Source organism: Vidua macroura, chromosome 13 (assembly GCF_024509145.1).
Source record: "Vidua macroura isolate BioBank_ID:100142 chromosome 13, ASM2450914v1, whole genome shotgun sequence".
In the NCBI taxonomy this organism is placed as follows: domain Eukaryota; kingdom Metazoa; phylum Chordata; class Aves; order Passeriformes; family Viduidae; genus Vidua; species Vidua macroura.
The window spans coordinates 7,144,209-7,171,995 of NC_071583.1; the positions used below are offsets into that span (position 1 = coordinate 7,144,209).

A 27,787-nucleotide genomic window follows, 5' to 3' on the forward strand; every position below is an offset into this window, starting at 1 on the left:
AGCCAAGGTTATTCATAGTTATATCAGGAATCATTTACCCTTCAGAGGAAAACATTACAGAGTCAAGGAAAAAAGTCATATATAAGGTGGGGGTAGAATCTGTTGTGCATGAGACACAGATTTCTGCAATTATTTGTCTGCAATGATTTAATTTAGTGAAATATGTTGTACTCAAGTGTTTAAATTAGAAACCTGCTCTGAGCTGAGGAACTTTGATTAGACAAAGAGAACAGTAATCACTTGGAGCACTGCATGCAAGGGGCAAGCAGCCATTTAGAATCCCTAATTTGTAACTTATTTATGCACTGCAGAGCCCACACACCTTAATGGCTTAGATATTCTGCTTCATGCCAAATGACTAAACACTCCTCATGTGAGCAGACTGTCACTTGCAGTCAGGTCATTTATCTTTCAAAAAAGCAACAGAGCAGTCTTGTCCTCTCTGCTTGGAGGTCTCTGAGACACAGGCATTTCAAGGTGGCTCCATTTCAATATGCATCATTTGAGAACCTGCTGTGGACAAGTTCAACCAGGCAGAAAGCTGTAAAGGTGTTTTTTCCATATGCAAACCATGATTGTTATTTTATGCTGTGAAAGAACTAACACATCACCGTGCACAGTGACCATGTGAGAGCTGCTTCTAGAAACACTCTAAGAACCCAACAACAGACCTCTATTTCTATCATTGAGTGGTTTGGGTTGGAAAGGATATTAAAGATCATCTAGTTCCAGCCCTCCTGCCATGGCAGGGACACTTTCCACTAAATCACATTGCTCCAAGCCCCATCCAACCTGGTCTTACACACTTTCAGGAGTGGGGCATCCACATCTCTGGGCAGCCTGTGCCAGCATCTCATCACTCTCACAGGAAAGAACTTCTTCCTAATATCCAATCTAAACCTACTCTTTCATTTAAAGCCATTCCCCCTTGTCCTATCACTACAAACTCTTTAAATAGGCTCTGTAAAATTACATAGGGTATGTGTGGGAAGCCTGAGCCAATGAGCTGCCTACTCAAATGCATCAGGAACAAGGTAGTGTCTCCTCTTTGGACACTTTAACCTGGAGTCTCGAACACAGTAACAGGAGCATGACTTGTCTTCAAATCTAGATCTCTCTGGGGCTGAATTGCAGATGTGACAGCTGCGAGCTTCTTTCCTCAGGATCCAGCACTGGGCAATCAAAGCTGATGCTGGGAGGATGCACCTGGGCAGCCAGTGCAGGAGAATCAGACTGCAGCAGGCTCCAGGATGGGGTTCATCCTCCCCAGCTTTAAAAGAAACCCTCTGGAAGGGAGGTTTGAGTGTCACCATTCACAGCGTGGCCACCTCTGTCCAGTGCACTCAAGAGCAGAGTACCAGCATCCTGCACTTCTTTCTCAAAGATAATTACCCACAGTCTTATCCAGGAGGGAGAGGAGAAATTAAAAGCTACAAACACCTTCCTGTGAGGCTGCACACATGCTGCTGTTATCTTTATGGCAGTTTTTCGTGGCATCAGCACATACCATGCTCAGCAGCACAGCTGAAATCAGTCATGCCTGGGATCAGCAGACAGATCTTTGCCTGCTGTCTTTGCTGGTACATTAGCACTTCTCACATTAATTCATCAAATTAAGAGCCCTGCAGTAAAGAAAAGAAACTTGTTGGGAAAAAAAAAAAAAAAAAAAGAAGGTTGCTAAATATTCCCCACAATTTTGTTTTGGGTACTTCAACCAATAGCATCCCTACCCGTGGTGCTGCAGTCACTCAGTCTCTGGGACAAGTCTGTGTGTGGGGAGTCATAGAATGGCTTAGGTTGGAAGAGACCTCTACCCTCATTGAATCCAACCTCTAACCCAACCATAATTTATGTTCACCATAAAATCACGTCCCTAAGTGCCACATTCTCATATTTTTTGGACACTGTCAGGAGTGGAAACTCCACCACCGCCCTGGACAGCCTGTTCCAATGCCTGACCATCCTTCCAGTGAGGAAATATTTCCCAGTAACCAGTCTAAATCTCCTCTGGAGCAACTTCAGGCTGGTTCCTCTTGTTCTGTCTGGGAACCTGGGAGAAGAGACTGACCCCCACCTAACTACAACCTCCTTTCAGGGAGTTGTAGAGAGCAAGAAAATCCCCTCAGAGCCTTCTTTTGTCCAGGATGAGTCCCCCCAGCTTCTCCTCATCAAATTTGTGCTCCAGACCCTTTTCCAGGTCCATCCCTTCTCTGGACATGTTCTAGCCCCACAGCATCCCTCTTGTAGTGAGGAGGCCAGAGCTGAGCCCGGGATTTGAGGCGTGCCCTCACCAGTGCCAAGGACAAGGGGACAGTCACTGCCCTGGTCCCACTGGCCACAGGACCACTGTGAAGGCTCCCCATGATCAGTGATCACAAACTGTGACTTGAAATCAGGTTCACACAGGGCATCCCCAGGACATCTGTTCTTGTCAAGATGAACCCTTTGTATCTTTGAACTCGTATTTCCAGACAGGCTCCTCACAGTCCCAGCCTTCCTTACATCCCCAGGGAACCATTAACTAATGAATAATTGAAATGCACGGTTTTGGAGCAGTGTCTCAGAGCTAACACCACGTGAGCATTTGGCTCCTGCCTCATGCAGCTGGGGAAGGTGTGGGTGTGTGTCTGGAGAAGGAGCTGATGACTTTTCCACGGTAATTACCTTCAGCAAGACACAGTCAGAACGCAGCAGTGTATCGCAGGCAAAATGGCAAAGCAGCAAGGCTCTGCTATCATCATGGCCCCCCTCCCTCTAAACTAATGGGCTAGATTACAGTGGAGGAGCTTCTGAGGAGAAAAAGAAAGGAGAAAGGATATTTAAAAAAAAAAACAAAAAAAAAAAAAAAAAGAGAAGTGGTGTGTGCCAGGAAAGTCCCAAACCCTCATGAAATATTTGGCACCCTTTGGATTCTAACTAGCAGGAAAGGAGAGAATAGAAATATTAAGTTATGAATAAGACTGGCTTTGTACTCTTTACACTCTCAATGGCAGTAAAGTAGTACTCAGCTCACAGATATTAAAAAAAGAAAAAAAAAATATTTTTCAAGCATCTTCCACTACAGATCCCAGTCACAGCTGCCTGTGGTGGGTAACAACCCTGCTCTCACTAGCATCAATACCAGAGACAAGAGAAATGACAATTGTGAGGCTAGGTTTAAGAGAGAGCTTACTAAAGGTTAGGAGACCAGTATCTGCAAGCTGGGGAAAAGCTTTGTCAGAAGCAGCAGGGAGAGACCAGGATGTCTCCTGGCAGAGGAAGGCACTGTCACATCAGCAGAATGATTGCCTACTCCATTTAGCAGCATTTTAATGCCAAAGGGCTTTTAACAAAGCCCCTTTCCAAGGCACTTAAAGCTGCTAGGATGTCACAGGATGAGAAGGAGGATCTTCTAATGCATTAATAAATAGAGGGATAAAAAAAACAAACCCCACAAGACTAGGACTAAGCCCTGGTTTTTCAACAGAAAAGGAATGTATCCAGCGATTTGTACTGCTCACTGCAGTCATAAGTGGCCTAGAAAGTAATTTAGAAGCAAAACGAAGTTTTTAGTTGAGATAAGTGAGAATAGTGAAAACTGGAAGAGATTTCATATGTTTATATGCACATAGAGATATTTTATACGTAGCATGTATATCTTAGTGGTTATATATTGTACATATTACATACATATTCTAGCTTGTGTATAGATAAGTCAAAATATATCATATATATTTTAAATCAATATATTTTATATACATACACAGGTGTACATAAACTAATACCCCACCCCATTTTCTGCCACCTTTCCCTGGGCACCAGGCTCCAGGGCAGATGTGCAGGGAGGCAGCACAGCAGCTTGTGGGGCTTCATAGGAGAACCTCAGCAGAAGCATCTTAGCAACAAGTTAAATGCATTCCTTCAGAGCAAACCAGGTGCCAAACCAGCTGCCTGGGAAGCCAAACCCCCGGCCCATTCTCCCCTGGGGCAGCCCCAGCACGTCAGGCAGGCAGGGACAGCCACCACAGCCCCCAAAGGGACCCCGAGGGCAGCGCCCACTTTTGAGTCGTTACAGACACCCGGGAGGTTGCAGCAATCGGGACACAACTGTTTCAATGCATTCGCTTACTAGCCACAGTTCAAGCTCTCCCCGTTACATTAACAAGCTGAGTGCGTGCTCCAATCGATCTGAAGGCACCTCTTGGCCCCTGTTAGCTCCTGGTACCCGTCAGGATGCACTCATCTAGCCAGGAGTCTTGTTATGAAACTATTGTCAACAGCAAAATGCTCCCAGGTTGCAGCACAGCACACAGACAGATCAAGTGGCCTCCAGCTCAAGGAGACAGCTCTTGCTTCTTATAGAAAAAAAATAAAATAAAAAAAAAAAATTAAAAAAAAAAAAAAAAAAAAGAAGCAGGATCTCCCTGGGCCTTTCTAAGGCTAGCAGGATGAAGTTCTGTGCTCAAGACAGCTACACAACTGCACTAGGTCATGGACACCAACAACCGCCCATCTCAAATTAACACCAGCACTTATTTTCTGGTATATTAACAGATGTCTAGTGCAAGGAGGTATTTCACATACCTGTAAGGCAGGACAAAACAGCTCTCCATCTACTCAGCCTGGGAAGGCCACCACCCTGACCTCTCTCCCAAGAGTTCTATAAAAAATGGGTGCTTTCCTTTTACCAGAACTTCTGAGTTGATTTGCAATATGTAGCAGCTGAAAGCTCCCAGTTGAACACCAGAGGAAGAGCCCCTAAATATTTCCCATGGCTAGAAAAAAGGAGAGCACCTGAGCCAAAATGTTGTCCTGGGAAGGCTCTGGCTATAACAGGTAGGGGTGGGGGCAGCAGGTGTGTCCAGAGCATGGCTGCCACCCCTGAAAGCTACAAGCCAGTTTCCTTAGGAGCCCTTTGCCAGTGTGTTAGATGTGTGCATCCAACAACATAGAGAAAATGGTCGCTTGAGATTTCAAAAATCTCCATTCTCTCATAGCCTTCTTTCAAGTCCAAAGCCCACTGTCCTGTTACCTCAGAGGTCTCTTTACTCCCACAGAGGAGGGGAATCCCCCCAGACCCTGCAACGGGCAGCACAAACCTGCCTTGCTGCTGCAACTCTGGGGTACTGCCTGCTTGTCCCAGGGCATCAGCAGACCCCAAACACTCACCCCAACACCCCCAGCCCCACTGTGCACCCACACACTGCCCAGGCTGTGGGGCAGCCTCTCCCTCCTTGCAGGCAGCTCAGAGCACCATTGCTGCTCAAGCAGAGTCCAGCATCCTGGACACAACGCAAGCCTGGGAGCTCCTGGATGAATGCAGTTCCATGTGGAAGAGCTTTCCTTTTGACCTTTGTCATCCTCTAACAGGGATAAGAAATCTGCAATTCTTCTACAGTCTCAAGGGCTGGAATAGGTATTAGAGAGGAATTAAGCATTTCTCTTTAATTTGCTGTGCTTACCCGCTCTTTCCTTCACATATACTTGAGCACTCCCAGCATTGCTTGGCCTCAGGCTACATTCAGCAGAAGGCTTTAGGTGCTCATTAATTAATGCTTAATTTGTGTGGGCCTCTGCTTACAATTCTTATGCAAATCCTTATCAAATTGTGTTCTGTTTTCAGCTGAGCTGGATCCAAGCCCTAAAGAGCTAAAAGAGGAATGACAAATTGAGGAGTATATGTGCAGGTAATAAAGCCTTTCTTGTCCTCAGAGGCTTTGCACTAACCTTGGGTCATGTGTACTACAAGTATAAATTTAGAGGAGAAATAAAGAGTGCCTTAATGTTTGAGTCTTGCAGAATGTACAAGAGCTGTTGTTGGAAAGCAGCTACCAATAAACACTTACTGATGTGTTGGTTAATAAATGTGAAGTTTTTATATAAATGCTTCTTCCCCTAGAAAGAAGATAGGTTTTGACCAGAAGAGAAAAAATGAGCTTTTTCTGTATAATTTAATCATTGTGTATGTTGCCTGGTACTAACACAGCATTTGATAAAGCCACATCTAGTAAGATCTGTTTTTAATTTGTGCTCTTTATTACAATTTGTTGTAGCTACCTAATTAAAATTTGTCAGGGAAGTAATCAGCCTTATTTCTGCAGTGAGATCAGTTTAATAAGAAAGTAATTTTGCAATTTGTTTTCATTAATTAATTAGGCAAAACACTATATAATCCACGTAGTGGTGTATAAACCCAGGGATGCCATGGCACCAGCTACGGTGTCCCAAGAGAAAAGGAATATTTACCTGTGGATATTCTATGCCCAGTGTGATTTTTGCCCCTGCCAGCTTCAGAGAAAAAAAGTTGTCATATAATGCTTAATGTGTATGTGTCTGCTAGTGCAGGTTTTCTTCAAACAAACCTCAAAAGAGCATTATGTGGGGATGGAGACAGAACAACTGGATCAAGAAAAATTCGCCAGCAAATGGGTCAGCATCTGTACACAGACTTCCCCCAACAGTCCCAGGTGTCAAAGTAAACAGATCTCATACTCCTGGGAAAACAAATCAAAGAAATAGTGGGAAGGCTGTCTGGTCAAGCATTGGAGAAGGAGGAAGGGTCTCAGGGTTGGGTTGTAGATCTTTCTGCTTGCCCCTGCTGTAAGAATACTTGGACTGCCCAGCTTCATTTTCCAAACTCAAGCAGAGACCTGGCATCCATCACTTTATCCAGTCAAAGCTGCCTTTCCAGAGAGCTCCTTTTTCAGTTTGTAACGCTGACTAATGCTTATCAAGGCTCCCAGTGATCACAGGCAGCAAGACAAGACTCACCAAAATCAGCTCCTATGGTGCTTCTTCTCCTTTGCTCCAGTGATGCTTGAGTGCCCAAATAAGGTTCTGTGTGTGAGAGGCTGCAGGAGTGGAAGAGTTCCTCATATCCTGCACATCATTTGTTAATCATCTCAGGACAATCAGAGGCTTGATTTTGCCCACTGATGAGTTGCTGCATCTGTTTGGGCTGCTGGTTTTACTGGAGGAGTAGAAACATTCCCATTGAGGAGCTGCCTCCCTCCACCCGAGAGGTCCTGCCCTCCCCCTGATTCCAGCAGCAGCTTCCCGGGAAGCTGTTTTGTGTTCCTCTACACATCAGGGTCCAGCAGACAGCAGCCAAGAAAGAAGATCATGGTAAGACTCAGTTCTAGGGATATAAACCCTTATATGGGGGAAGGGAATAGCAGGTGAGCAGACACCTTCACTGGAAACCTCATAAACCACTGACTGCAGTAAAAGTCAATGCAGGATTAAAAGCTGTCAACTCAAAAAGCCATAAACCACCACCTCTTCTGCATCTATGTCCCCTGACTGAGCTTAAAACAGAGATTTTATTTTTCAAGAGACATTTCAGAGCACTCCTTTGAGGCTCACAAATTATCACACATTGCAGAGAACATAATTCTGGGACAAAGCTTTTCCTCTGCTCTGTGTGAGCTCCTAAGGGGTTGTACCACATAGCATCTTTCCAACACTCCTGGAGAAGGTTTTCCTACCATGTAGCTACAATTTAACCACTTCCTTTGCAAACAACAGTGCAAAACTCTACCTCTCTGCAAAGAGACCTGCTACAACAACCACTTGAGTGGATGTAGCTGCTGAGAAGCTTTCATGGGCCAGGACACATGGCAGCACTGAGGTGGGGTGTGCATCACACAGGTACTTTCAAAGTGCATGCACCCAGGGCAGGTTTAAACTTACATGAAAAAGTAACACAACACTTCCTCTGAGGGAGGAAGAGACAAGGAAAACATGTCTCAGGCTGCAGGGTTCCCTCAGCATCCAGGCTCCAGTGCCCCAGATATGAGGTCTTACTGAAGGTATAGTAACAGCAAGACAGTTGAAAAATGTACTTCTCTTCCCTGAAAGACTTATGAAAAATTGTACATACAGGTTGTGTGGCCCTGGGCTCCCAGAAGAAAGTTCAACATGCAAAGCCCTGGCTCACCTCCTCAAAGTCAGTGCACTGGGACGGGAGAATTCTCCTGCAATCTGCCAGAGCCCCGCAGAGATTAGACTAAAGCCAGATTTAAAAAACTTTCTAAATTCAGCAGGCAAAAGAGTTAAGGCCAGATACAAAGTAAGAAGTCATGGGGAGAAGCTGTTAGCTAATTAAAGTATGAGAATGAGCCTGCCTTCCTGAGCTGATATTTGGAAATGGAAGCTGAAGATCTGAGGCTGAAATTCTCCCTAACCCTCATTTCTCATCTGGCAGTCATCTGAAAGCTCATGTAACTGCAGAGATGATTCAGACTTTTCAGAATAGAACTTAAGGCTTAGATCCAAAGTCTACAGAACCTCCCAAGGTTCATACCTGAACACTCTCACAGCACAAATCCCAACACAACCCCGAGCACACAGAGGTCAGGTCTTGACTGGCTACTCTTCACACCACTTTCACTTCTCAGGGTATCAGACACTGACATGATGTTCCCACTTGCTGAGGCAGAGGAACCTGCAGATTTCATGAACTCAGCTGCTGCTCAGCTCCTTAGCCCTTGCTGGGAATAAGCTAGGAACAAAATAAAGCACAACAGTAGCTTTTAAAGCAAGCTTACAGCCTGCTCCCTGAGGATGCAGCCAGACATGCTGTCTGCACCAGATCAGCTTCAAAGCCAACAGCTGAGAGTGCTCAGGGCACAAATAGTCTGAGTTAATAAAAGAGCATCTTCCACAGTCATGGTGCAAACTTCTGCCTACTTGTAACAGAAAGAAGATGCTGGGGCTATTCCAAGCACATCCTTCTGCTTTTGGGGATCACGTGGGACTTTCAAGGATGCAGATCCCATTCTCCTTGTTCAGAAACTCTTGCAGAAACTATCCCAGTGCTGCAGCCTCTGTGTGAGGAGCCCAGTGTAGGCTGGAATCCAGCTCTGCTACCTGTGCTCACAGGGCACTTGGTTTTCCTGTGCCTCTGATTCCTTCCCTTCCATTTGAATATCTTTGCTATTGAGTTGTTCAGGAATTGCTTCTTACTTTGAATTTTCGCTGTGCTTAGCACAAGGGGCTTTTGATCCAAGCAGGGACTCAGGATGTTGCTCACAACACACCAAATTGGGATAAAAAGGGCTTGCACATGACGAGATGAGAGAGTGAATAAGGCTGATAAAAGGCTCTTAAGTCATTAATTCAAGTTATGCAAGATCTAGAAACATTTCAGCAACAACAAAAACTCTCTTAGAGCCTTAGCAATTTCAAAGAACTTTTTCTTAATTGGCTTCACAATATTTTTTCCTTTCAGTATTATTTTTTTTTTTTTTGTGACAGAGGGATATTGGGAAATTTATGCTTCCAGCATCACCAGGGGCTCCCAAACAATCTTTCCAGGGCTGTGCAGTGTTTTCTTTGCCTGAATAATGGGAAACCTGCCTAGAGACTCACATTCAGTCCATCTTCCTACCCCAGAAAAGGATCCTCAGCTGATATTTTAGGCTTTCACAAATGTACCTGGCCAAAAAACAAGGGGACAAGGAAAGTGACTGAGTAACAGCAGGGACACAGTATCAGTGTTAAGCTGTGATACCCACGTGGGTGATCCCATCCTGGGAGGCCTGATGGGCACCCATGGGAGCAGTCATCACACAGCACTGGGACACCAGGTCCTCAGCAGGGGGATGCCCTGGGGGGACGTGTCCCTGAGCAGCCAAACAGAACAGACAGAAACGCTGTGTGCTGGCTTTGTCACTTCTTGCCACAGGCTGGATGCTGCCTGTTCTTGCAACCCACCATCACAGCAGGGGATTTGCTAATCTGAGGTTTTATTTGTAGCAGGATCAGTTGTGAATGTTTAGCCTCCAGACCAGGCGTGTCCTGACTCAGGTCCAAATCCAGCACCTTACCTGCTGAGCTTCATTTCAAATCCCACCATATCCATTTGCATTTCTTCTTTCAGCTCCATCCCAGACTGCACAGAGACTTTCCTTCTCCAAACAACGGGCTGCTGGTCTTCTACTGTAGTCTTTCCTTCACATCAAAATCCATCACAAAACATCGTCTTAGCTCCTGAAAACACTAAGAGCCTTTTTATGTCAAAGAGTTAAATCTCATTACTCAGCAGGCATTAATTTCCCTCTTTTAACACTAGAGGGTTTGATCCCTTCCTATTAAAAATTCATGCACCAAAGCTAAATCATTCTTGTCTTCCCCTTTCCAGCCAAGGAAGAAGAAAAAATTAAAAAGGCTCCAACATTTTGCTGGCTCATTCATCTTGGTAGATTCTTATCAATTCCTTACAGAGGCTGTTCTGTTCCTAGGATGTGAGACTGCTTTTTGTGTCCCAAAGGGATGTCACAGTGGGATGAATGTTGGCTCTGAGCCAGGACTTTGTAGGTAGGAATCAAACCAAATATTAGGACGATGAGCATTTCATACTGAGGCGCTGGCCCTAACCAATATCATTCAGTTCCAATACAAACAATTTATTAGCTATTCTTTTTCCCCACCTTCCCTGGTTTGGAACACCTCTTATCTGGTTTCTGCTTTTCACAGTTTCATGGAACAGCAGATTCAGCTGGCTGGCATGTCTAGGTCATTCCCCTGGTCATACAAGCACAGCATTGCCAGAGTATTCCTTGAAATTCCTTCCATTGTGATCTCTCATCGAAGAAAGCAGTTGGAGGAGGAAATAAAAGTAAACAAATGCTCCCTTCAGCAGGGTTAATGGTGGGGTGGAAACCACACAGGCTAAAATCAATCTTTACCTAGGACAGCACCAGATTTTGTGGTCATTGTCCATGGTGAAACCCATCACTGGTAATGCCCTGCTCAGGGCTGAAGCCCCCTGGGGTGACTGGGAGAGCCTGGGGAGCTGGGCAGCCCTGACTCCTGGACATTTTGGCAGCTGCATATTTTGGCAGCTGTCTCTCCATCATCTCCCACACTACTGTAGGGAGAGCATGGAGATGTCTGGGAGAGCCTGGGCTGCCCTTCCCTGGCATTAAACTGGGCTGGGGGTTGCCCCCAGCTGTTAACTGGTCTTGGACCAGCAGGAGCCAGTCACTCTCCCAAAGCACAGATGCAGTGGGCACAAAGCCCTGAGCACTGATGCCATGGATAGTTCAAGAGAGGAGTAAGTTCAGGCAGGTTTGGACACAACTTTATTCCATTTAAAAAGGACAAGCACTGGGTATCCAGGCACACAGTGGTATCTGTGTGTACCTCACTCATGCTTTCCTCATATGGTGCCAGGCAATTTCTTCTTTAAAATCACAGATCATTTTGTAATTTTCACATTTTTGATCTCCTGCAGCAGGTCAGACATTAGAGTGAGACTGACTAACATGATCATGAAATCTTCAAAATTAATTTTGTTCTCTGACTCTTCATCCAAGGAAGAAATTATTTCCTGGTATTTTGGTTTGTTTTCTTGGCCCTATGGAGGATTTTAAATAGAAAGAAAAAATGAAGTTCCTTCTTAATTGCATCACTAGGAACAAAAATACATCTACCTATGTAAATATTAATGTATTTTTTATTTTCCCATTCAGTTTTTTATGTCCACATTCATATTAGTCTTTCAAAAGGTAACTAAAGAAATTCAAACAGAAATATTATTGCAGTCAGAAAGGAGAACAACCTGTCCTCAAAGTTTCCATCAGAATCCAGAATATATCTTTATGTCTAAAAGACACCTAATCATGACTGAAAATCTGACAATGATGATGATCTAGTTGGTAACTGCTAGGAAAAAAAGGGAGTCCTGTGTCTTGATAAAACTGGGAGGAGGAAACAACCAACCGACAACCCTCTTAAATTTAATATTCAAATATATACAAATACGTATCATAAGGTCTCAGAAACTGTTGATTTTACAGGCATAACTTTAGTACTGCTACTCTTGGTCCTCTTGGGCATTCCTGCTGGAATGGATTATTAAAATTCTGTAACATATCTATTATTTATATTTCCTAATGAAAAAAGCTTGCTAGAGTTTCAGGGTAGTGTTTTAGCTTAATAATTTCCAAACCATCTCAGGATCCCAAGCTTAATTGCTTTCAGTAATATTTTCAATAAGGTGCCTAGTTTCTAATTTGGTGCCAATTTCCCCTCCCCAACCAGTCATATGATTTTTTTATTTTTGGACGTAAAGTTATTACCTCTCTCATTTATTTATTTGAAATCTTTTTTATTAGTCCTAGATAGCTTTTCCTACTTTTTTTTTTTTTTTTTTTTTTTTTTTTTTTTTTTTTTTAATTTAGGGAGGGGAGAAAAAACCCTGCAGGAAGTTTACAGCCACAAGTGCTGCTATGATGGTTTTCCACCATACCCAGCCAGGTGGGTGAGGGCTTTCTGCCCCTCTCTCTCCCAGGAACCCCACCAGTGACTGCAGTGAACACAGCTCTGTGGCACAGGGCTGGCTCCCAGTGCTGGTTCTGTGCTCTGGCAAACCACCAAACACCTCATTAAATGCCACGAGTTTCTTCTCTTCATAAAGCCAGCCTCTTGTCATCATCCAAGGGTTTTAATTTGGCTGGGTTTTTTTTTTTTTTTTTTTTGCAATTACCCTGTTTTCATTAAAGAAATTCAAGCAGGCATCAGCCGTGGTTTGTTGCTGTCCCCTTCCTTTGGCCCTGTGTTAGACACAGGCTCAACATAAAGCAACTAAGTCACAGAATGTTTGTACCAAATCCCTAAAGTATCACTTGGGATTACTCCATGGACTGATGCTTGCCAAGCTGCAGGAGAGAGCCTGAGCTGCCATTCCTGCACCCAAAGTGCCCAGCCAGGACTGTCCCAGTGCCACCCTCACCTGTATGAAATGCCTGTAGACCCCCTCACCTGTATGAAATGCCAGAACTGGGACTGCAGTAAGCTCTTGGTTTCAGATTTGCTGAGCTTGCTCTCAGGATCAGCATAATTGTTATACACCAAAGCTGCTGTGGCAAAAGCCTTTTCAAGGTCTGAGCCTTTTCGTAGAGCTGGAGGGAGGAAAAGTTTATATCCCCCCCCCCCCAAAAAAAAAAGCTTTTGAGATGTAATTGAAAGGAATCTGTTAAAACTATCCTGGGTGGGTGGAAATCTGTGTAGTTTCATTAAAGTTAATGAGACTGAAACTGTTTATACCCACAGAGGATCTGGCCCAGATTTTATTTGGAATGGGCCAGCAACATGCCTCATATCCCATGCAATCACACCCTGAAGGAAGCTTTCCTTTGGAGCTAGGGCTGTGACACAGCATGGGGGGCTTGAGACCCATCTGGCCTATCCTGACCCTGGGCATCCAGCAAGGACCTGCCACACCATGGGGACAGGCCACGGTGACCATCTCCTGGGTGTATTTGGACTCCCAAGACCTGCATCCGGGAAAACACGGCCCATTTGGAAGCCTGGCTGCACAGGACCATTCGTGTCTGAGCACCAGTGCTGCACTTCAGCATTATGGCATACTTGGGATCTGGGCTGGATTCATTCCCCTCTCGTGCATGACTCTGAAAGACTGCATGCTCACAAGCCTCTGTTAGCAGAGGTTACACATTTATGCTGTTATTTTTTATGAAAAGGCAAGCACAAGAGGAGATGTAAACACAGGAGTACATGGCACAGGGACCCATGAGACCCTCCTGTCTTGCATCAATTGAGGATCTGCATGGCCTCTGCAAGCCCTGTGACAGTGTCAGAACTTTCTGCACGTGGGCTGTGACGGACCTGAACCCCAAAGGGGCAATGAAGGGCTCCCCTTACCTTTTATTGATGCCAGCTGCTTGGCAATGGGTACGCTGCTGGTGAGAAAGCAGAGAGGCACAATTATCACTTGGTAAATTGTGTTGGGTATTGAATTTCTCCAAGAATGAGCTTGCTCATTTCTGTTTTATTTAATCACCCAGGAACTCAGAGCTTCCCAAGGGACAGTGTCTTTCCTTCAGAGCGGAAAGGAAAATGGCCTCTACAAGAAGCACAAGAACATCACATAGCTTCTAATCCCTCACCTAAGTGAGTAGCCTGGAGTTGTTACTAAAGTTGATTATTAATTTTAAGTGAGGGACGTTGCAACACACTTCATATAATTTCTTCATGAACATGAAAGAGGTCCCAGAGACTTCCCAGTTTTATACCCATTCCCAGGAAAGCAGAGAGGGGTCAGCCATCCCCTCCTCACCAATGCTCTCTGTTTGGAGCAGGCACATAGCTTTTATTTCCAGCAGGACTCACATTCATGAGAATCACCCCCCCTGCTTTCAATCAAAACCTAAAACCTGCTAACCTTGTGCTGAATTGATAGAAACTAATTACAGAGCATGTGATAGAGACAAACACACCCAGATCATGAGTTTCAACACAAATGGCAGATCACCCAGATGCCATAACAAAGCAATGACTTACCCCTTGGGCATGCCTGCAGCAGCTGGAGGGCCTTTTTTGGTGGAAGCAGGAGCTGGCTGACTGACTGAGTTCTGCTTCATACTGGGAACACTTGTTCTGCAGCCACACATCTCGAGGCCAGGGTGTTTGTGATCTCCAAGCAACTGAGTAATAGCAAGCAGGTGGATCGAAGCTCTGCCCCGTGGAAGCAGCCTGCTTGTAGCCATGCCTATCAATAATGCAAACACTACCTGGGAGTCCTGGAGCCAGTTAAATACACCAGCCCACAGCAGCCTCTGGAAGGCACTGCTGGGCTGGCCAGTAGTGGGGCTTGTACTTTACAGGGGAATTTGACAGAAACAAACCCAACTCATAATGGAACCTGGATCTTCTTAGATCTGTGGGGATGTAACTTTGCATCAGGAATAACTTTGACACTGCATCCATTCATCTATAGAAATTATAATTTTAATGAGAAGCCTTCCCAGTGTGGGATAATGTAACTTGCCTAAAGCTATAAAGGGAGTTATTCCTGCAGCCAGAGTCGGGATCCAAGCGTTTCCTAGCTCCTGATCCAGCATTTATCCTAGGTGAGCACACTCCTACTCTAATATTTATTCTATTTCCCCGTCACGGTGCAAAGAGACCTGCTCTGCCTCCAAACCACTTCCAAAGCAGCACCCAGCAGGGAGCCTGGGCTGTGGTTCCCACCCGAACAGAGAGCGCTGCTTCCAAAAGCAGCACGGAGCCATATGGCAGAGCAGTCGCACATTAGCGGAACTGGAAGGGCTCCAATGAACTTTGTTATTTATTGGCATGGATGTTGCTATTAGAAAACACAGCTTGTCACACTGCCTATCTCCATGCATGGGCTCCTCTCTGCGGATCCTTTGCCTAGAGGTGTCTAGACAGGGTAACTTCAACTTAAAAGACAAAGCAGCCACTTTAATTCCAGGGTGGTCTGTTAATAGGTGGTGACTTCAACTACCTCATCCAGCTCATCATTCCTGGTGAAAGGATAAAATACTGATGTTAAAACTATCCATGATGAGACTTTATGTAACGGGACACACAAAGGAGACTGCAACAGATGGCCTAGAGAATTAAAATGTTTTCCTCATTTAGTAGAAGCTAAATTACTGAAGGCTAATGAATAAGGATGTTCACCACCTTACCGTTCCTGGATTTTAATTATCTTAAAAAGCATGGGAAAAGAGAACCTTTAATTTTCCATCTAAGAGTGTCATTACTCAAACAATTCAGAGCATTTTTCTGAGAGGTTTAGGCTGTCTTAGATCTCTAGTGCATTCTTTAGGACTGGCTCATGAATAAAACAGAGCCTGTAATTGCAATGACGAAGCCAAAACACATATAATCAATGCTCATTATTCCATCAATTAACACACTAAAATTAAACAAGAAATTCAGGCTTAGTAATCTGCCATCAGCTAAAAAAAAAAAAAAAAAAAAGTCTTGATATCATGTTGAAGTGATAATTCCCTTTCACATCCGTTGAACCATACAAAGAGGCATGAAAAGATTACATGCCGGTCAATATGTGGAATGGGGATGTTTGGTCTTAGCGTCCAAGGTAAAAAATGAGAGTGAGAAACAGACTCAGTTGCCTCTTTATCAGTGGCAGGCAGTACTGCGAGCGGGCTGGCAAACCCAGCCCTCTGTGCTTTGGGATCTTTCCACTGTGGATCAGATTTCAGCTCACAGTTGTTTTAATCTCACCAACTTTTGAGGTGAGCTCTAGAACAGGTGATTTGCTTTGCTGGGGTAGTAGCAAGTTCAGACAAACCTGAGGTTCTTTATCCCTCTAGGGTACACTAATTAACGTGTGCAGGAGCGTTTGTGCCTGACAGATAAAGGGTAGCATGAGGATAACCCTTGTCTTTGCAGATGATCAGCTTTGAAGACTGAGATTTTGGCTGTGCGTGTTGCTCGAGTATTCTGGTCAGCAAGGTGTGTGTGGAGCCAGGCCATCTGCTCTGTAGCTATTTTGGTACACACTATTTATGTTTGAAATATCCAGGTGCCTTTATTGGTCAATTTTTAGCATGTTTCACACGTTAACGACCCTGTCTGCGCAAAATACACAACCTGCCACTTGAAACTGCAAAATCTTTACAGGCAGTTCACTTGAAATAATTGTCACTGCAAAAAGCCACAGCCTCTGCTTCACTTTTGGTATTTTGGTATATTTCCCCCTCCTTTTTCAAGGAAATGCTTTTGCATTTCAGAAGGCTGATGTTGTGAAACGTGTGTGTGTGACAGAGCCTTGACTCCCTTGGAGATGACCCTGGGCAGGGCAGGGGAGGGCTGGACCACAGTGGGCAGGATCCGAGGGACACAGGCACAAGGGAAGACCTGACACAGGAGATAAACTCACACCCCCCGGCCTCTCAGGCTGCATTTCAGCAGCACACCCTTCAGCAGCTGCAGGAGAAGAGCTGCTAACTTGCACCCAGGCAGGTAATAGCTTGAACTCTTCACCCAGAGAAGCTGGGGCTGTCCCATTCCTGGAAGTGTTGAAGGTCAGGTTGGACAGGGCTTGGAGCAACCTGGTCTAGTGGAGGGTGTCCCTGCCCATGGCAGGGAGGATGCAACCAGATCAACTTTAATCCTGAAAATACTACTGCCAAGTAATTTTCCCTTTGAGAAATGTTTTATTATTGTTCATTTAGACTTCAGAAAGGCAGCTATAGTCTTAAAAAACTGGAATCTCATTAATGGGGGACACAACAATAAAAATGTAAGAAAAGAAACTAAATGCAACAAACAGGATGCCTCCCACTGAACTATTAAAATTTAATATTGAAATGGTAAGGTCTTCATAATAAGGATAGATGTCATTGACAAATGATGGGATAATCAGCACCAGATATATTAGTAGAAAAATACAAATTATTGCTGATGTTAGAGAATTCCAAAAGGAAAAGCTCCTGGGTTTAGCAGAAGTAGGGAATAAAAAGAAATCTTAAAAAAGAATATTGAAGTTAGGGAGAGTATGAGCTAAGTAGACCATCCAATCACATACATAAGGAATTTTAACTCAAATCTATCTTAAAACTAGTGGACAAAGGACTAAATGCATATGACATGATATGGCATAATGACAAGAACTTTTTTTCAGAAAACAATTAAATAATACGTGGCAATTTTTAATCCATAGTTCTTAATCTGTCTGTCATATTAACTGTGAAACTCTGGAGATATTGTCAGGAACAGACTACAGGGAGGTGCAATGCATGTTGATGCCACTGCCTCTTATATCAGCACATCACAGTTTCAGCCAAGATTGATTCAGGGCTACAGCCTGGATTGCTCTTCCAATTTGAGAGCATATAAAGATTGCAAATAATTAACCTAATTGGGTCAGGCAATTGTAGCACGAATTCATGCAACAAGAGCACAAACTTTCTCCAAGTCTTAGCCATCACTGAGGCTCTGTTATGTGCAGCTCAATGGTCATCAGGAAAAATATCACACACAAAAAACCCAACCCCATCTAGCCATGGCAGAGCCCCGTGGGTTGTGTTTGCATCTGAGCTCATCCTTGTCTCCTTGATGTGCTGGGTAGGAAGTGAAGCAGGCTGCAGAGCCAGTGGTACCCAGAATTACCCTCCCTGTCCTCTTCAGCACCTTCCCATGGAGGGCATTGATGCTCCAGCTCTGCAAAGTGCATCCCCTCCCCAGCCAAGAGCAAGGGGGGAAACCCCAAACCAGCAGGTGAACATGCCCCTTCTTTGGTCTCTGAGGCACCTGGAGCGAAAGTCCTGTGCTCCCCACTCCCCACCACATTCACCATATGTACCTGCCTCTCCCCCATAGCTTCACACTTGAAAATGCAAACATGCTCCTAACTTGGGTAGCTGAGAAATGGGCTATAAAGAGAAACACATGGGAAAACAGGAGGGACAGCACAAAGATCAAGGAACATGTTTTTTCTCTCCCAGTCTGACCTAGTTATTTAACTAACTGGCAGAGATACTCTAATGATGAAGCAGGAAAGCAACGAGGCTGCCAGCAGCAGTTTCACAAAGGATGCTCAAGTTTACTTTGCTATTTGTCTTAAATCCAGGTAATATCAAATACAGTCTTTTTCATAAATTGCTCAACCCTTGGCTATGCAGTTACCATCCCCAGCTGAAATAAACTTTCAATTTCTCAGCAACTGCAAAAGGATGTGATAAGACTCAAATCTAGAGGAAGACAGAGGAAACATTCAAATACATTTTCTTACATAACACAGACAAGTGCATGCATCATTTTTGTTTTCACTTTTGCTGCTGCCGTACTTTATTAATCTGGGAAGCTATAGATAAAGAGATTTTTCTTCCCTTCTAATTCAGAGTGAAGATTACAGTCCCCAAAGGGTAACAACTGGCTCAACTGTTCTGTACCGCAGCAAGGAGCTGAGGTACCAGTAAAGATCTGGCCAGCTGGGTAGAGCAAGGACAAGTCTTCCATGAAAATATGTGCCTCTTACACTACTTTTTGTTAACTCTTCCACCAGTTCTGCCCTTCATGAGAAAACCTTAGACGTGGAGTTACACAAATAGTACCCAAAACATGACATAAACTTCATTCTGTTCTGAGCCCTGTATTAGAAACTGCCCTTTCTCCAGGGGTGTGAACTCCAGAAAGCTGCAGTCCTGTGCTCACATGGTTACACAAGAATTTAGTCTGGTTTGAAATGCAGGAATAAACCAAAGCAAAACTCATTTCCATCCCTCAGCATTGGATAGAAAAGTTTAGGAATGGGACTCTGCTGATTTGGGTGGAAAATTTCATGAAGAGAAAGCTAGTTGGCATAAAAATTATTTCTAGTGGAGAAGCTTAGATATGGGAGCTCAGTTTGGGATATTCCTCGTCAACTAATAGAAAGGGAATTAAAAAAAAACAATAATAATAATAAAAAAAAAAGAGTAGAAGCAGGAATATGTGGGAGAGGGTATGAAGAGCACACATCCCATCACATCCCTTGCCACACACACAGATTTCACTTTCTCCTGACTTGCTGATGTCTAATGTTTTTCCAAACTTAAGAAAAACAAACCAACCAACCACCTCCCCAAACAAACAAACAATCAAAATCCCAAACAAACAAACAACCCTGAAAACCAAAAACCAACCTAAATAAAAAAAACCCCAAACAAATTAACCAAGAGCCAAAATAACATTTTTCGTTAACCCAGAAAATTGTATTTTGCCCTCATTTGGAATAGGAGAACATTTAGATATTCCAGTTTGTTTTCTCTACAACTCACACATAGCTTTCCAGCAATCCTCAGAACTGGGATGGTTAGCACAGTACTGGGCTAGTCCTACTGACAGTGGAAAGAGAGGTAAAGAGGCAGGCAGGTATTAAACTGCACACTTTTAATTTTTTTTTTAAAACTTGTGATACTGACCTTTAATGACAGGTGTCTGCAGAAGTGTCGTACTCCACTGTACATTAAAACAATCCCCAGTAAAGTGTTGGAAAACAGTAAGAATATGACCAATAAGGTCAGGCACAGGAAGAGTTATTTTTCTTTAATAATTATCTTCATTATTTGGCAGTGACATTTCAATATTAACATACTCTGAAAACATGCATTGTATGCAATAACTTTATTAGGGTCAAATAGATATCACAATATAGATTCATCCACTGAGTAGCCATAAATTGGTTACAACAATCATAGAAGAGACTAAGCTGTTTTAAGCTAAGATGCTTCCAACATTACAGCTCATACAATAAGATTATATACTGATACACTTTGATCTAGAAATGCAGATGATCAGTTTTGATTAGTACATTGTGCTTCAGGCTTTTGTTTGTGTCAATGCATCCCATATGCTGTAGTGAGGGAGGGTTGAATTTCCCAGGGAGGAATTCAAACAGGCTACAAGTCTGGCTCTGGCTCTTTTAGGACGAGTTCCTCTGAGCCTGGGTTATTTGGTCAATCCAGTTACATTCTCCATTAGCACCAAGCTAGCGCTCAGAGCAGCAATCTAACAGAGGGATATCTAACAATCTTGAAACAGCACGGACAGAAAGGTTTTCTTCTCATCAAAGGGCATAAAGGAATATTTATGCTTTGTAAGGTCACAACGATACGTGCGGTTTTCATGTTGCTGTATCAAGCAACAGGGCGTTGCCACATGATTTTGTATACTGATATCTGCACCTCTGTTATCTTAGTTAAATAAATACCTTTGTAAACATATAACACAGTTACTTGGTCCTTATTCTCCACAGCTCACGTTAAAAGATTCACAAAACATCCATAGAAATAGTGATTTATAGAAGGAATACTTAGCTGAGTTAAATGGAATAAACATTGGTCAGGTACCATATATACTACTGAATGCCATTTCAAGGAAAAACAGTTTAGTTACAAAGCATTCAGAACTTGGGTAAGCCATATATTCAACTCTGCAAAATATATAAAAGATGCATACGTCTTTTAAACAGACATTTAACAAAACGTAGTGGCAGAAGTCGAGAAGTTCCATTTACACAGTCCAGACATTTGGTAGTATGAAACTGCTTATCCATGCACTAAATTACAGATGGATGACTCAGTGAACTGAAATAATAGTAAAATCTTCTGAAACAAAATGGTATAACCAAAACAAACTCTCTGAAGAGTCACAGACAGGCAGTTCTGAAAATTTAGGTGCAATGTTACATGCATGGATATACAGAATAATCTGTAGAAATCATAGTAAAACACTTCCGTTTTTCACCAAAATGCAGAAGGAAATTCAATTATATTATGCATATTAAATACTACTGACTTGAGGCTACAAAAAGCTTCTACCATCTTAACACATACAAAACTACCATAAAGTTATCTCTACAGTACGTACTACAACAGCAACTCCAGGTCACCGGCGAGGAGCACATCCCCTGTGTCTGGCTAGTCAGGGAAAGAAAGGCCAACTCCAGCCCACTGGCCACCTCCCATCTGCCAAAGGAGGTGGGCTTAGACCTTCAATGGACATTAAACACCGTGTTGTAGTATTAATTTATGTAGAACCCTTAAAAATCTGGTGCCACTGAAACTTGAGACCTGTTAAACTCTCTACTTGCGAGGGATGCAAGAGCTTGCGTTGCGTGAACCCTAAATTTGATTAGCGAAGGAGGTTGGCCCGCTCTGCCCATAGCTCTGGGACTGGCCATATTCACCCACCTGGCCATAGGAGCCTGGCTGGTTGTAGCCACCAGCTGGCCCGTAGCTGTCTTGGTTGTAGCCACCTTGGTTGTAGCCACCGGGCTGCTTCTCCATGGTGTCCGCAGGGTGCCGCTGGCCTGAGGAATGCCAGCCCGTCTCCTTAAACACAAACCAAATGTTGCCTGCCCAGAGGATAAAGTTCAAGTAGCCAAAGACCTGGGTGGGAAGAAGAGGAGCTCGTTACCAGCAGCCATGGTCTCACAGCTCAACCTAATGTTATGGACCCTGCATGGTCCTGGGGAAGTCAAAGCTGCTCCCAACCCCTCCTTCCCAAGGACAAGAGGGAACGGCCTCAAGTTGTGCAAGAGGAGACTCAGATTAGTTATTAGAAAAAAAATCTCTTCACTGAAATGATTGTCAAGCACTGGAACAGGCTGCCCAGGGAAGTGATGGGGTCACCATCTGTGGGGTAAATGTAGATGTGGCACTTGGGGATATGCTTTAGTGCTGGACTTGGCAGTGCTGGCTTAGTGGTTGGACTCATAATCTTAAGAAATCTTTTCCAACCTAAATGATTCTATGATTCTCCCAAAACCCGCTGGAAAACTTTCTCAGCTTTGGAGCAAATTCCCAATTTCACCTCCCTTAGCTGTAGCTCACAAGGTGTCTGCTTTGCTTTTTGTTTCCAAAAAAAAAGTTGAGCTTTTAGAGGAGTTTTTTTTTTTGTTTGAAAATATAATCTAGTTTAAAGAAATAGTGGAAAGATAAAATTGAAAGAAACTAATTAAAAAGAGAGCTCTTAATTGGTCAGGTGGCCTGGAGGGATTTTTTGTGTTTATTTTTTTAATGTGCTGAAGTCCAATTTTATGTTGTTTTTTTGAGGATTTTTAGAAGAATCTGTAAGGCACTAACATTTCCTTCTAAAGGAGCACACAGACCCCTTTGCAAAAGAGTTGCAGTGAGCAAGTTAAAAGCAGAGGGGTGGCCAGTGCACTTGGACAGACACTTTGCCTTTTCCCCATCCCAACCCTGCACACTCACCCTGCTGCTGCTCCACAGCAGAGCTGCTGTGAGTCACAGCCTGCCTTTCCCTGCAGCAAGACTGCACTTCCAATTAAATCATGTCAGCTAACTGGTTTACACCAGTCAATTTAGGTCAATAAACGGGTAAAAGATGAAAATACATTGCAAGGTAAGGGTGAACAGCAGCAATCAAAGTCACTTACAACCGAAGTGTTGAGGCTCGACATAACAGGGCTGCGAACAGGCAAGCATTTGTTGGACTGCTGTTTGCAGGCAGACATCAGCAGCAGCACTTCATCAGGGTCAGTTGCAACCTTTACATCTGACAGTCCTTTAGCCCAAGCAGATGAGCTCACTAGCCACAAGAATGAGAAGACCACTGTCACAATGAAATCCTAAAAGACAAATTAGTTAGGAGCATTATACTGGTGTGTCCATTGGAAAGGAAAAAATATTAAAAATCACCAGAAAACGGAAAGCTTTCATCAGAGGAGAGAAATACCAAGAGCTTGTTACTTAGTGGAAGGTTGTGTTACTGTCATCACCCACAGAGCTAATTTTCAGAAGTGCTTGACACACCTAATGGGGCAGAGCCCCTTGGCTGACATTTGCACCTTTGGCCTTGAGGCTAGATTCCCACAAACACGTGGCTGGTGCCCAGGATGCTGCCTTGAAAATGTGGCTGTTCAGAGCACCAGGCTGATGCATTGGGATGAATTACAAAATACACACGCCTGTAAAGAAGCTGGGCCCTCCTGAGGGCTGGGTCTTGTCCTGGGTACTCCTACAGACAGTCAGGGTAGGTTTCCAATAGGAAGTGTTTCTCTCTTAGGGAAAACCTGAAATTGGCTAATCCTCAGGTACCAGATGAGGAGTTTTCTCACTAGCCACAGGTAAGGCCAAATGTCCCTGCTGCATAAGCCATGCAGCCACTAATTACCATGAGTGAGCACGTAAACAGCAAGACTTGCCAAGCAGACACTCCTCCCTGGCCTGGTAAAGCATGGTTCCTAATTCCCATCCACATGAAAAGAGGGGAGAAGGTGGGGTGGTCCCTCCAGGTTCCAGCAGCTCTGCTCTGATCCACTCTGCTCACTTTCCCCTTGAAAGACTCTCGGGAGCATGCACAGGCATAAACTTCTCCTTGTCTTAGCCAGAACAAGTGGCCAAGTGACACTGTTGTTGTGTGGGTTTGGGGGGAAAGGAGGGAGGAGGTGTGATTTTTCAAGCTTTCTTGTGTCTTGCTAAAACAGAAGAGCCTTTCTGCTGTCATATTCCATCCCATCTGTCAGCCCACAACAGATGGCAGAGGTGCCAAAGTCTAACATACCACTAACTGCATCGCTGCGTCTTGATATCCCACCTCCCATGGGGCTGCTTCCCCTTCCCCCTTGCAAAATAAAGGTGTGCATGGAAGGAAGGGAAAACACTCATGAAGAACCCAGCGTTTCAGGTTGCTTCTCAAAGAAATAAGCAATCCCTAGGAAACACCATTCTCATCTACAAGCACACCTGACATTTGGGGAAGGAGCTCTCTGTGGCACCACAGGGGTGGAGGGCGCGAGCCCCCGTCACGACGGACGAGGCACCAGTCGATAAAGGGAGCCATGAACAAAGGACGTCTCCACTGACGCAGATGGGATTAAATTAACTGTGCTTGGATGCCTTCCCAAAGGATACATCCTTCTCTTTTAACAATTTGTTTTCTGCAGGCCTATGTCTGCCACCGAGCTCTGAGTTCTCTGACCTCTCATGCTGCCCAAATGGGCTCTCTTGAAGAGCGTGAAGCCCAGGAGCTGACAACTCCCTTAACATCCAAAGAGACTCCATGTGGGCAGAGGCATACAGCCCAGAGTAATTCTTCTTCTCAGGGAGATTTCCGGCAAAAGAAATTATTGTATCTCATATGTCTTAGCAGTGAATGAGAAACAGATTCCTAGAGGCAATGGTTCAATTGCAAACATTCCCTAAAAATTCCAGCTGGTAGAAACACGAGATGTCTGCTGAGCTGTGGATGATGATGGGAGATGCTCTTTATTTGCTGTGAGGTTTGACATGCTACCAACCCAGATGCCAAGCCCCCATGCAGTTTTGGACTGACACAAGAGATAGGGACACAGCAGAGTTTTGGGGAATGTGTTTTCCAAATGACAAGCAACCCTCTCCCATCGCCACCACACTTGAAGCAAACTAAACCCAGCTCTGTAATCAGTGCACTGGTAGTGTCACTTAAAAAAGTGCATAACAGCAGGTAGAAATTTGATGCAAACAGAGACAAACTGACTAAAACTAATGCAACACAGGAGATCAAACTTGCTAAAAAGAGAGAAATTTTAAAAATGAGCAAAGTTCTTGAAGCAGGTGACAGCAGCAGGGGTACAGACCTGCTGTAGAGCTTGCAGGCCCTGACCCCACGTTGGAGAGGCTCATTGCACAAATTACTGCATCTGCATGATGCAGTCTGACTGCTGGTATAGCCCATGTCCTGGGCTGTAAGTCCTACCAGAAGATCCCATGGCACTGTGCAGTTGAGGGGATGGCCCTAAAGGCATTAAGTATTTCATGTTATTTCTCAGGTCTTGTCTTCCCCTTCACACCCCATGCTCCATCCTTCTCCTGACTTCCTCTGCTCCCCTGTGCCAGGGTGTTCACAAGGTATAAAACCCTGCCCTCTGTGCTATAAACTCCCCTATTTCAGAGCAGGTCAGAGCCTTGGGGAAAGGGTTCTTGCTCCTGGGGTATCAGCTCTTGTATAGAGGAACTCCCAAAAACTGTAAAGTCTGGCTGGGTACAAGAAACACACCGAAGCAGAAGTGAAAGATGGCATGGCAGGACTCAAAGAGGAAACCATGCAGCCTGGCCAACAGCTGGCCAAGAAGACAGGACAGGAAGGCTAATGAACACTGGGATTTTTTCAGCAGGTGCTCTCATCTGGGCTACATGACCAGACTCAGGCTCTCAGAGGACTTTTTCTGCCTCTTCTGTACAACGCAAGGGGCAAAATGTATGATTCTGTGACTAGAGTGAACTCACATCTTCCTATTTATGTTGAATCTTTGTGAACCTTCAGCTTTGGCTGGAACTTGAACCTCTCTTGTTTTCAAGTGGGTTTGCATTTCTGGCTGAACATTTTCACAGCTCTGGGTGGAACAGAGTTACAAGATAATGACATGCTGAAAATAAAAGTGAATTTCAAGCTAAGCTGTTCTGTGGCTTAATGTCTATCTGGGGAATTTCTCCTTGGTAATTAAGGCCAGAGTGCCTGCATACTAAAACATACTAAAACAAATCTTGCATTTCAATGTTTAATATCCCTATAGCATGGGTGAGTCTTTTTTTCCTTTAGAACAAAGTAATTTTTTGTAGTTGCTCTCTTAAAGTGGTATCCAGATCTCTTGAGTGTGTATTGTTATACGATTACACTACACTCCTAATTACCAAGTTTCTCTCTCAGATCTCAGCTGAGATACTTTGCTCTGCCTACAGATGCCTTTGGGAAAGAAGGAAAACACGAACATGTAAAGAAAGGCAAAAACTGAAATTTAAAATACTCTGAATATACAAGGAGGGACTTTTTAAGATCCTGAAGTATGTGCAAAAAAAAAAAAAAATTCTTACTGCCTTTTTCAAGTTGAAACTTGTTATTACTGAGTTTGCCAAAAATGCCTACTTGGAAAAATTTTATATATTACACATTTTAGAATAGAACTGTGAATGCCTTTTCTTTTTATAATAATTGAAATATTTCTCCTTATGGAGAAAGCTACTTATGGGTTTTTGCAAAACGAAAAAAGGGGCAGCCTTTGAAAGGGGCAGTCACTTACAGTCGCTTAAGCCTGCTGCTCAGTTTTGGATTTCCCAGTGTCTGGCACAACCTCACCCAGCCAAGAGCCTCTGTAGAAGCTGCTCGTTCACTCAGAAAGGGACGTGTTTCATCTGCTCCAAGCTGGTCAGTGGCTTCATCAGGCCCTGAAGGCTGTGACACACATGTCCCTGCGTGCACCCTGTGCCCTGCTCTCCCTCCCAGCCAAGTCTGGCAGAATGGTCTTGGGCTGTCATGGCTGGAAAGAGGCAAAACCTCAGCTCTGGCCTGGCCAGAGTGCTCCTGGCATCCCTCCTCCCTCACAGAGCTGCAGCTGCTGCCTTGTAACTGACTTCCATGCAGGGCTCATGCTACAAAACCTTTCTATTTGTGAAAACCCTCTCACACATTTACAGCCTCCAAGGGAGCAACTCCTCGAATGCTGAGGTCCATAAACCCTCCTAGTCAGAGCCTGACTAGCACTGCCAACAGGTTTCATGGCCAGCCACGCAGCAGCAGAGGGAGATTTCTTTACCCAGAAGAGGCAAACCACTCAGAGGATTTGCTTTCACAGTCACAACCACCCTAAAAATGCAAGAACTACCCCAGCAAGAGCCACAGCCCTGGTCCCAGCCGGGAAAGCGGCCAAGAGCAGATTGCCGCAGGCAGCAAACGCCTTCCCACAGTGGCATTTTAGCTCTTTTTTGGTTTGAACGAGGTCCCACCCCAGATTTTTTGCCGAATGAAGCTTTGAAAGAATTACATGCTTCTTGCAATAGTGTAAGGCCTTGCAAGACTGCTTCTGGCAGGGAAGTGCAGAGCCTTTCGGGAGGTACCAGCATGTACAGCAAGGTCACCCTGGATTGTGTTTTAAAAGAAGATGACAAGAGCAGGCTGAAAGAGCTCTTTGAAATGCAAAGAAATATTCAGGTTTTTCCTAAATTCATTTTTCAGCTGTAAAGGATTCAGTCTTTGTTTTTATAGATGGCTCTTTATTCTTTTCCTGTCTATTTTTTAGACAACTGGACACTGGTGAGGTAGTACAACATGTTTAATCAAAGAGGTGTCCAAAGAGCAGACCTGGGTGTACTTAACTCACTCAATCTGCAACACATATAAGGAACCAAATGCCTTTCTGCATAATGTGATTATTCATGGGAGTCCAGATGCAAAGGAAAGATCTCATCTTCTTAAGATATAAGCATCCTTATGCACCATAAGAATGAGATTATCAAGTAATCACTATAAAAATGAAATATCTCTTTTCAGGGCTATGTCAGTCACCTTTCTTGGCTGAATAATTTTATGCTTTTGTATTAATTGACTAGAATATTAATAAAGTGATTTACATTTATACATGAATGCATGTGGCTCCTCATGGCCAAGCTGTAACTTCCCAGAGACAAACCTGAAGGCACATAGGGTTGTCAGCATGTGGATTTTAAATGGAACACATATGGGGCAAAGAAACCATAGGAAAAGTAAGAAGCCTGAGTGATGGAGACTGATACACATTGACTAT

At 44.1% G+C, this 27,787-nt stretch overlaps 2 protein-coding genes across 4 annotated transcripts in view; both read right to left on the reverse strand.

The window, feature by feature from the left end:
- Nucleotides 1–11,051: 11,051 nt before the first annotated feature.
- SNTN (sentan, cilia apical structure protein) lies at nucleotides 11,052–14,399 on the reverse strand. Its single transcript, XM_053989442.1, has 4 exons — nucleotides 14,290–14,399; nucleotides 13,651–13,685; nucleotides 12,748–12,887; nucleotides 11,052–11,341 (listed from the first exon to the last, which is right to left on the reverse strand). The coding sequence occupies exons 1-4, from the start codon at nucleotides 14,397–14,399 to the stop codon at nucleotides 11,183–11,185; spliced, it is 444 nt and encodes a 147-aa protein (XP_053845417.1). The 3' UTR covers nucleotides 11,052–11,182.
- Nucleotides 14,400–19,786: 5,387 nt separating this feature from the next.
- SYNPR (synaptoporin) overlaps nucleotides 19,787–27,787 on the reverse strand; it is a 102,549-nt gene continuing 94,548 nt past the window's right edge. For all 3 annotated transcript variants that reach the window (XM_053989554.1, XM_053989555.1, XM_053989556.1), the window contains 2 exons: nucleotides 22,667–22,858; nucleotides 19,787–21,656 (listed from right to left, as the gene is read on the reverse strand). In XM_053989554.1, coding sequence (XP_053845529.1) covers nucleotides 21,390–21,656; nucleotides 22,667–22,858 — 459 coding nt within the window. In that variant the 3' untranslated portion in view covers nucleotides 19,787–21,389. The remainder of the gene's footprint in view (nucleotides 21,657–22,666; nucleotides 22,859–27,787) is intronic.

What these genes read in the sequence shown, in the direction of transcription:
- SNTN (XM_053989442.1), bottom strand. Translation starts at nt 14,399, where the DNA reads ATGTGTGGCTGCAGAACAAGTGTTCCCAGTATGAAGCAGAACTCAGTC. An exon ending in GCTGCAGGCATGCCCAAGGG is followed by an intron (nt 13,686 to 14,289) that starts GTAAGTCATTGC and finishes TCTCACCAGCAG; the next exon opens with CGTACCCATTGCCAAGCAGC. An exon ending in AGTTCTGGCATTTCATACAG is followed by an intron (nt 11,342 to 12,747) that starts GTGAGGGGGTCT and finishes AATCCTCCATAG; the next exon opens with GGCCAAGAAAACAAACCAAA.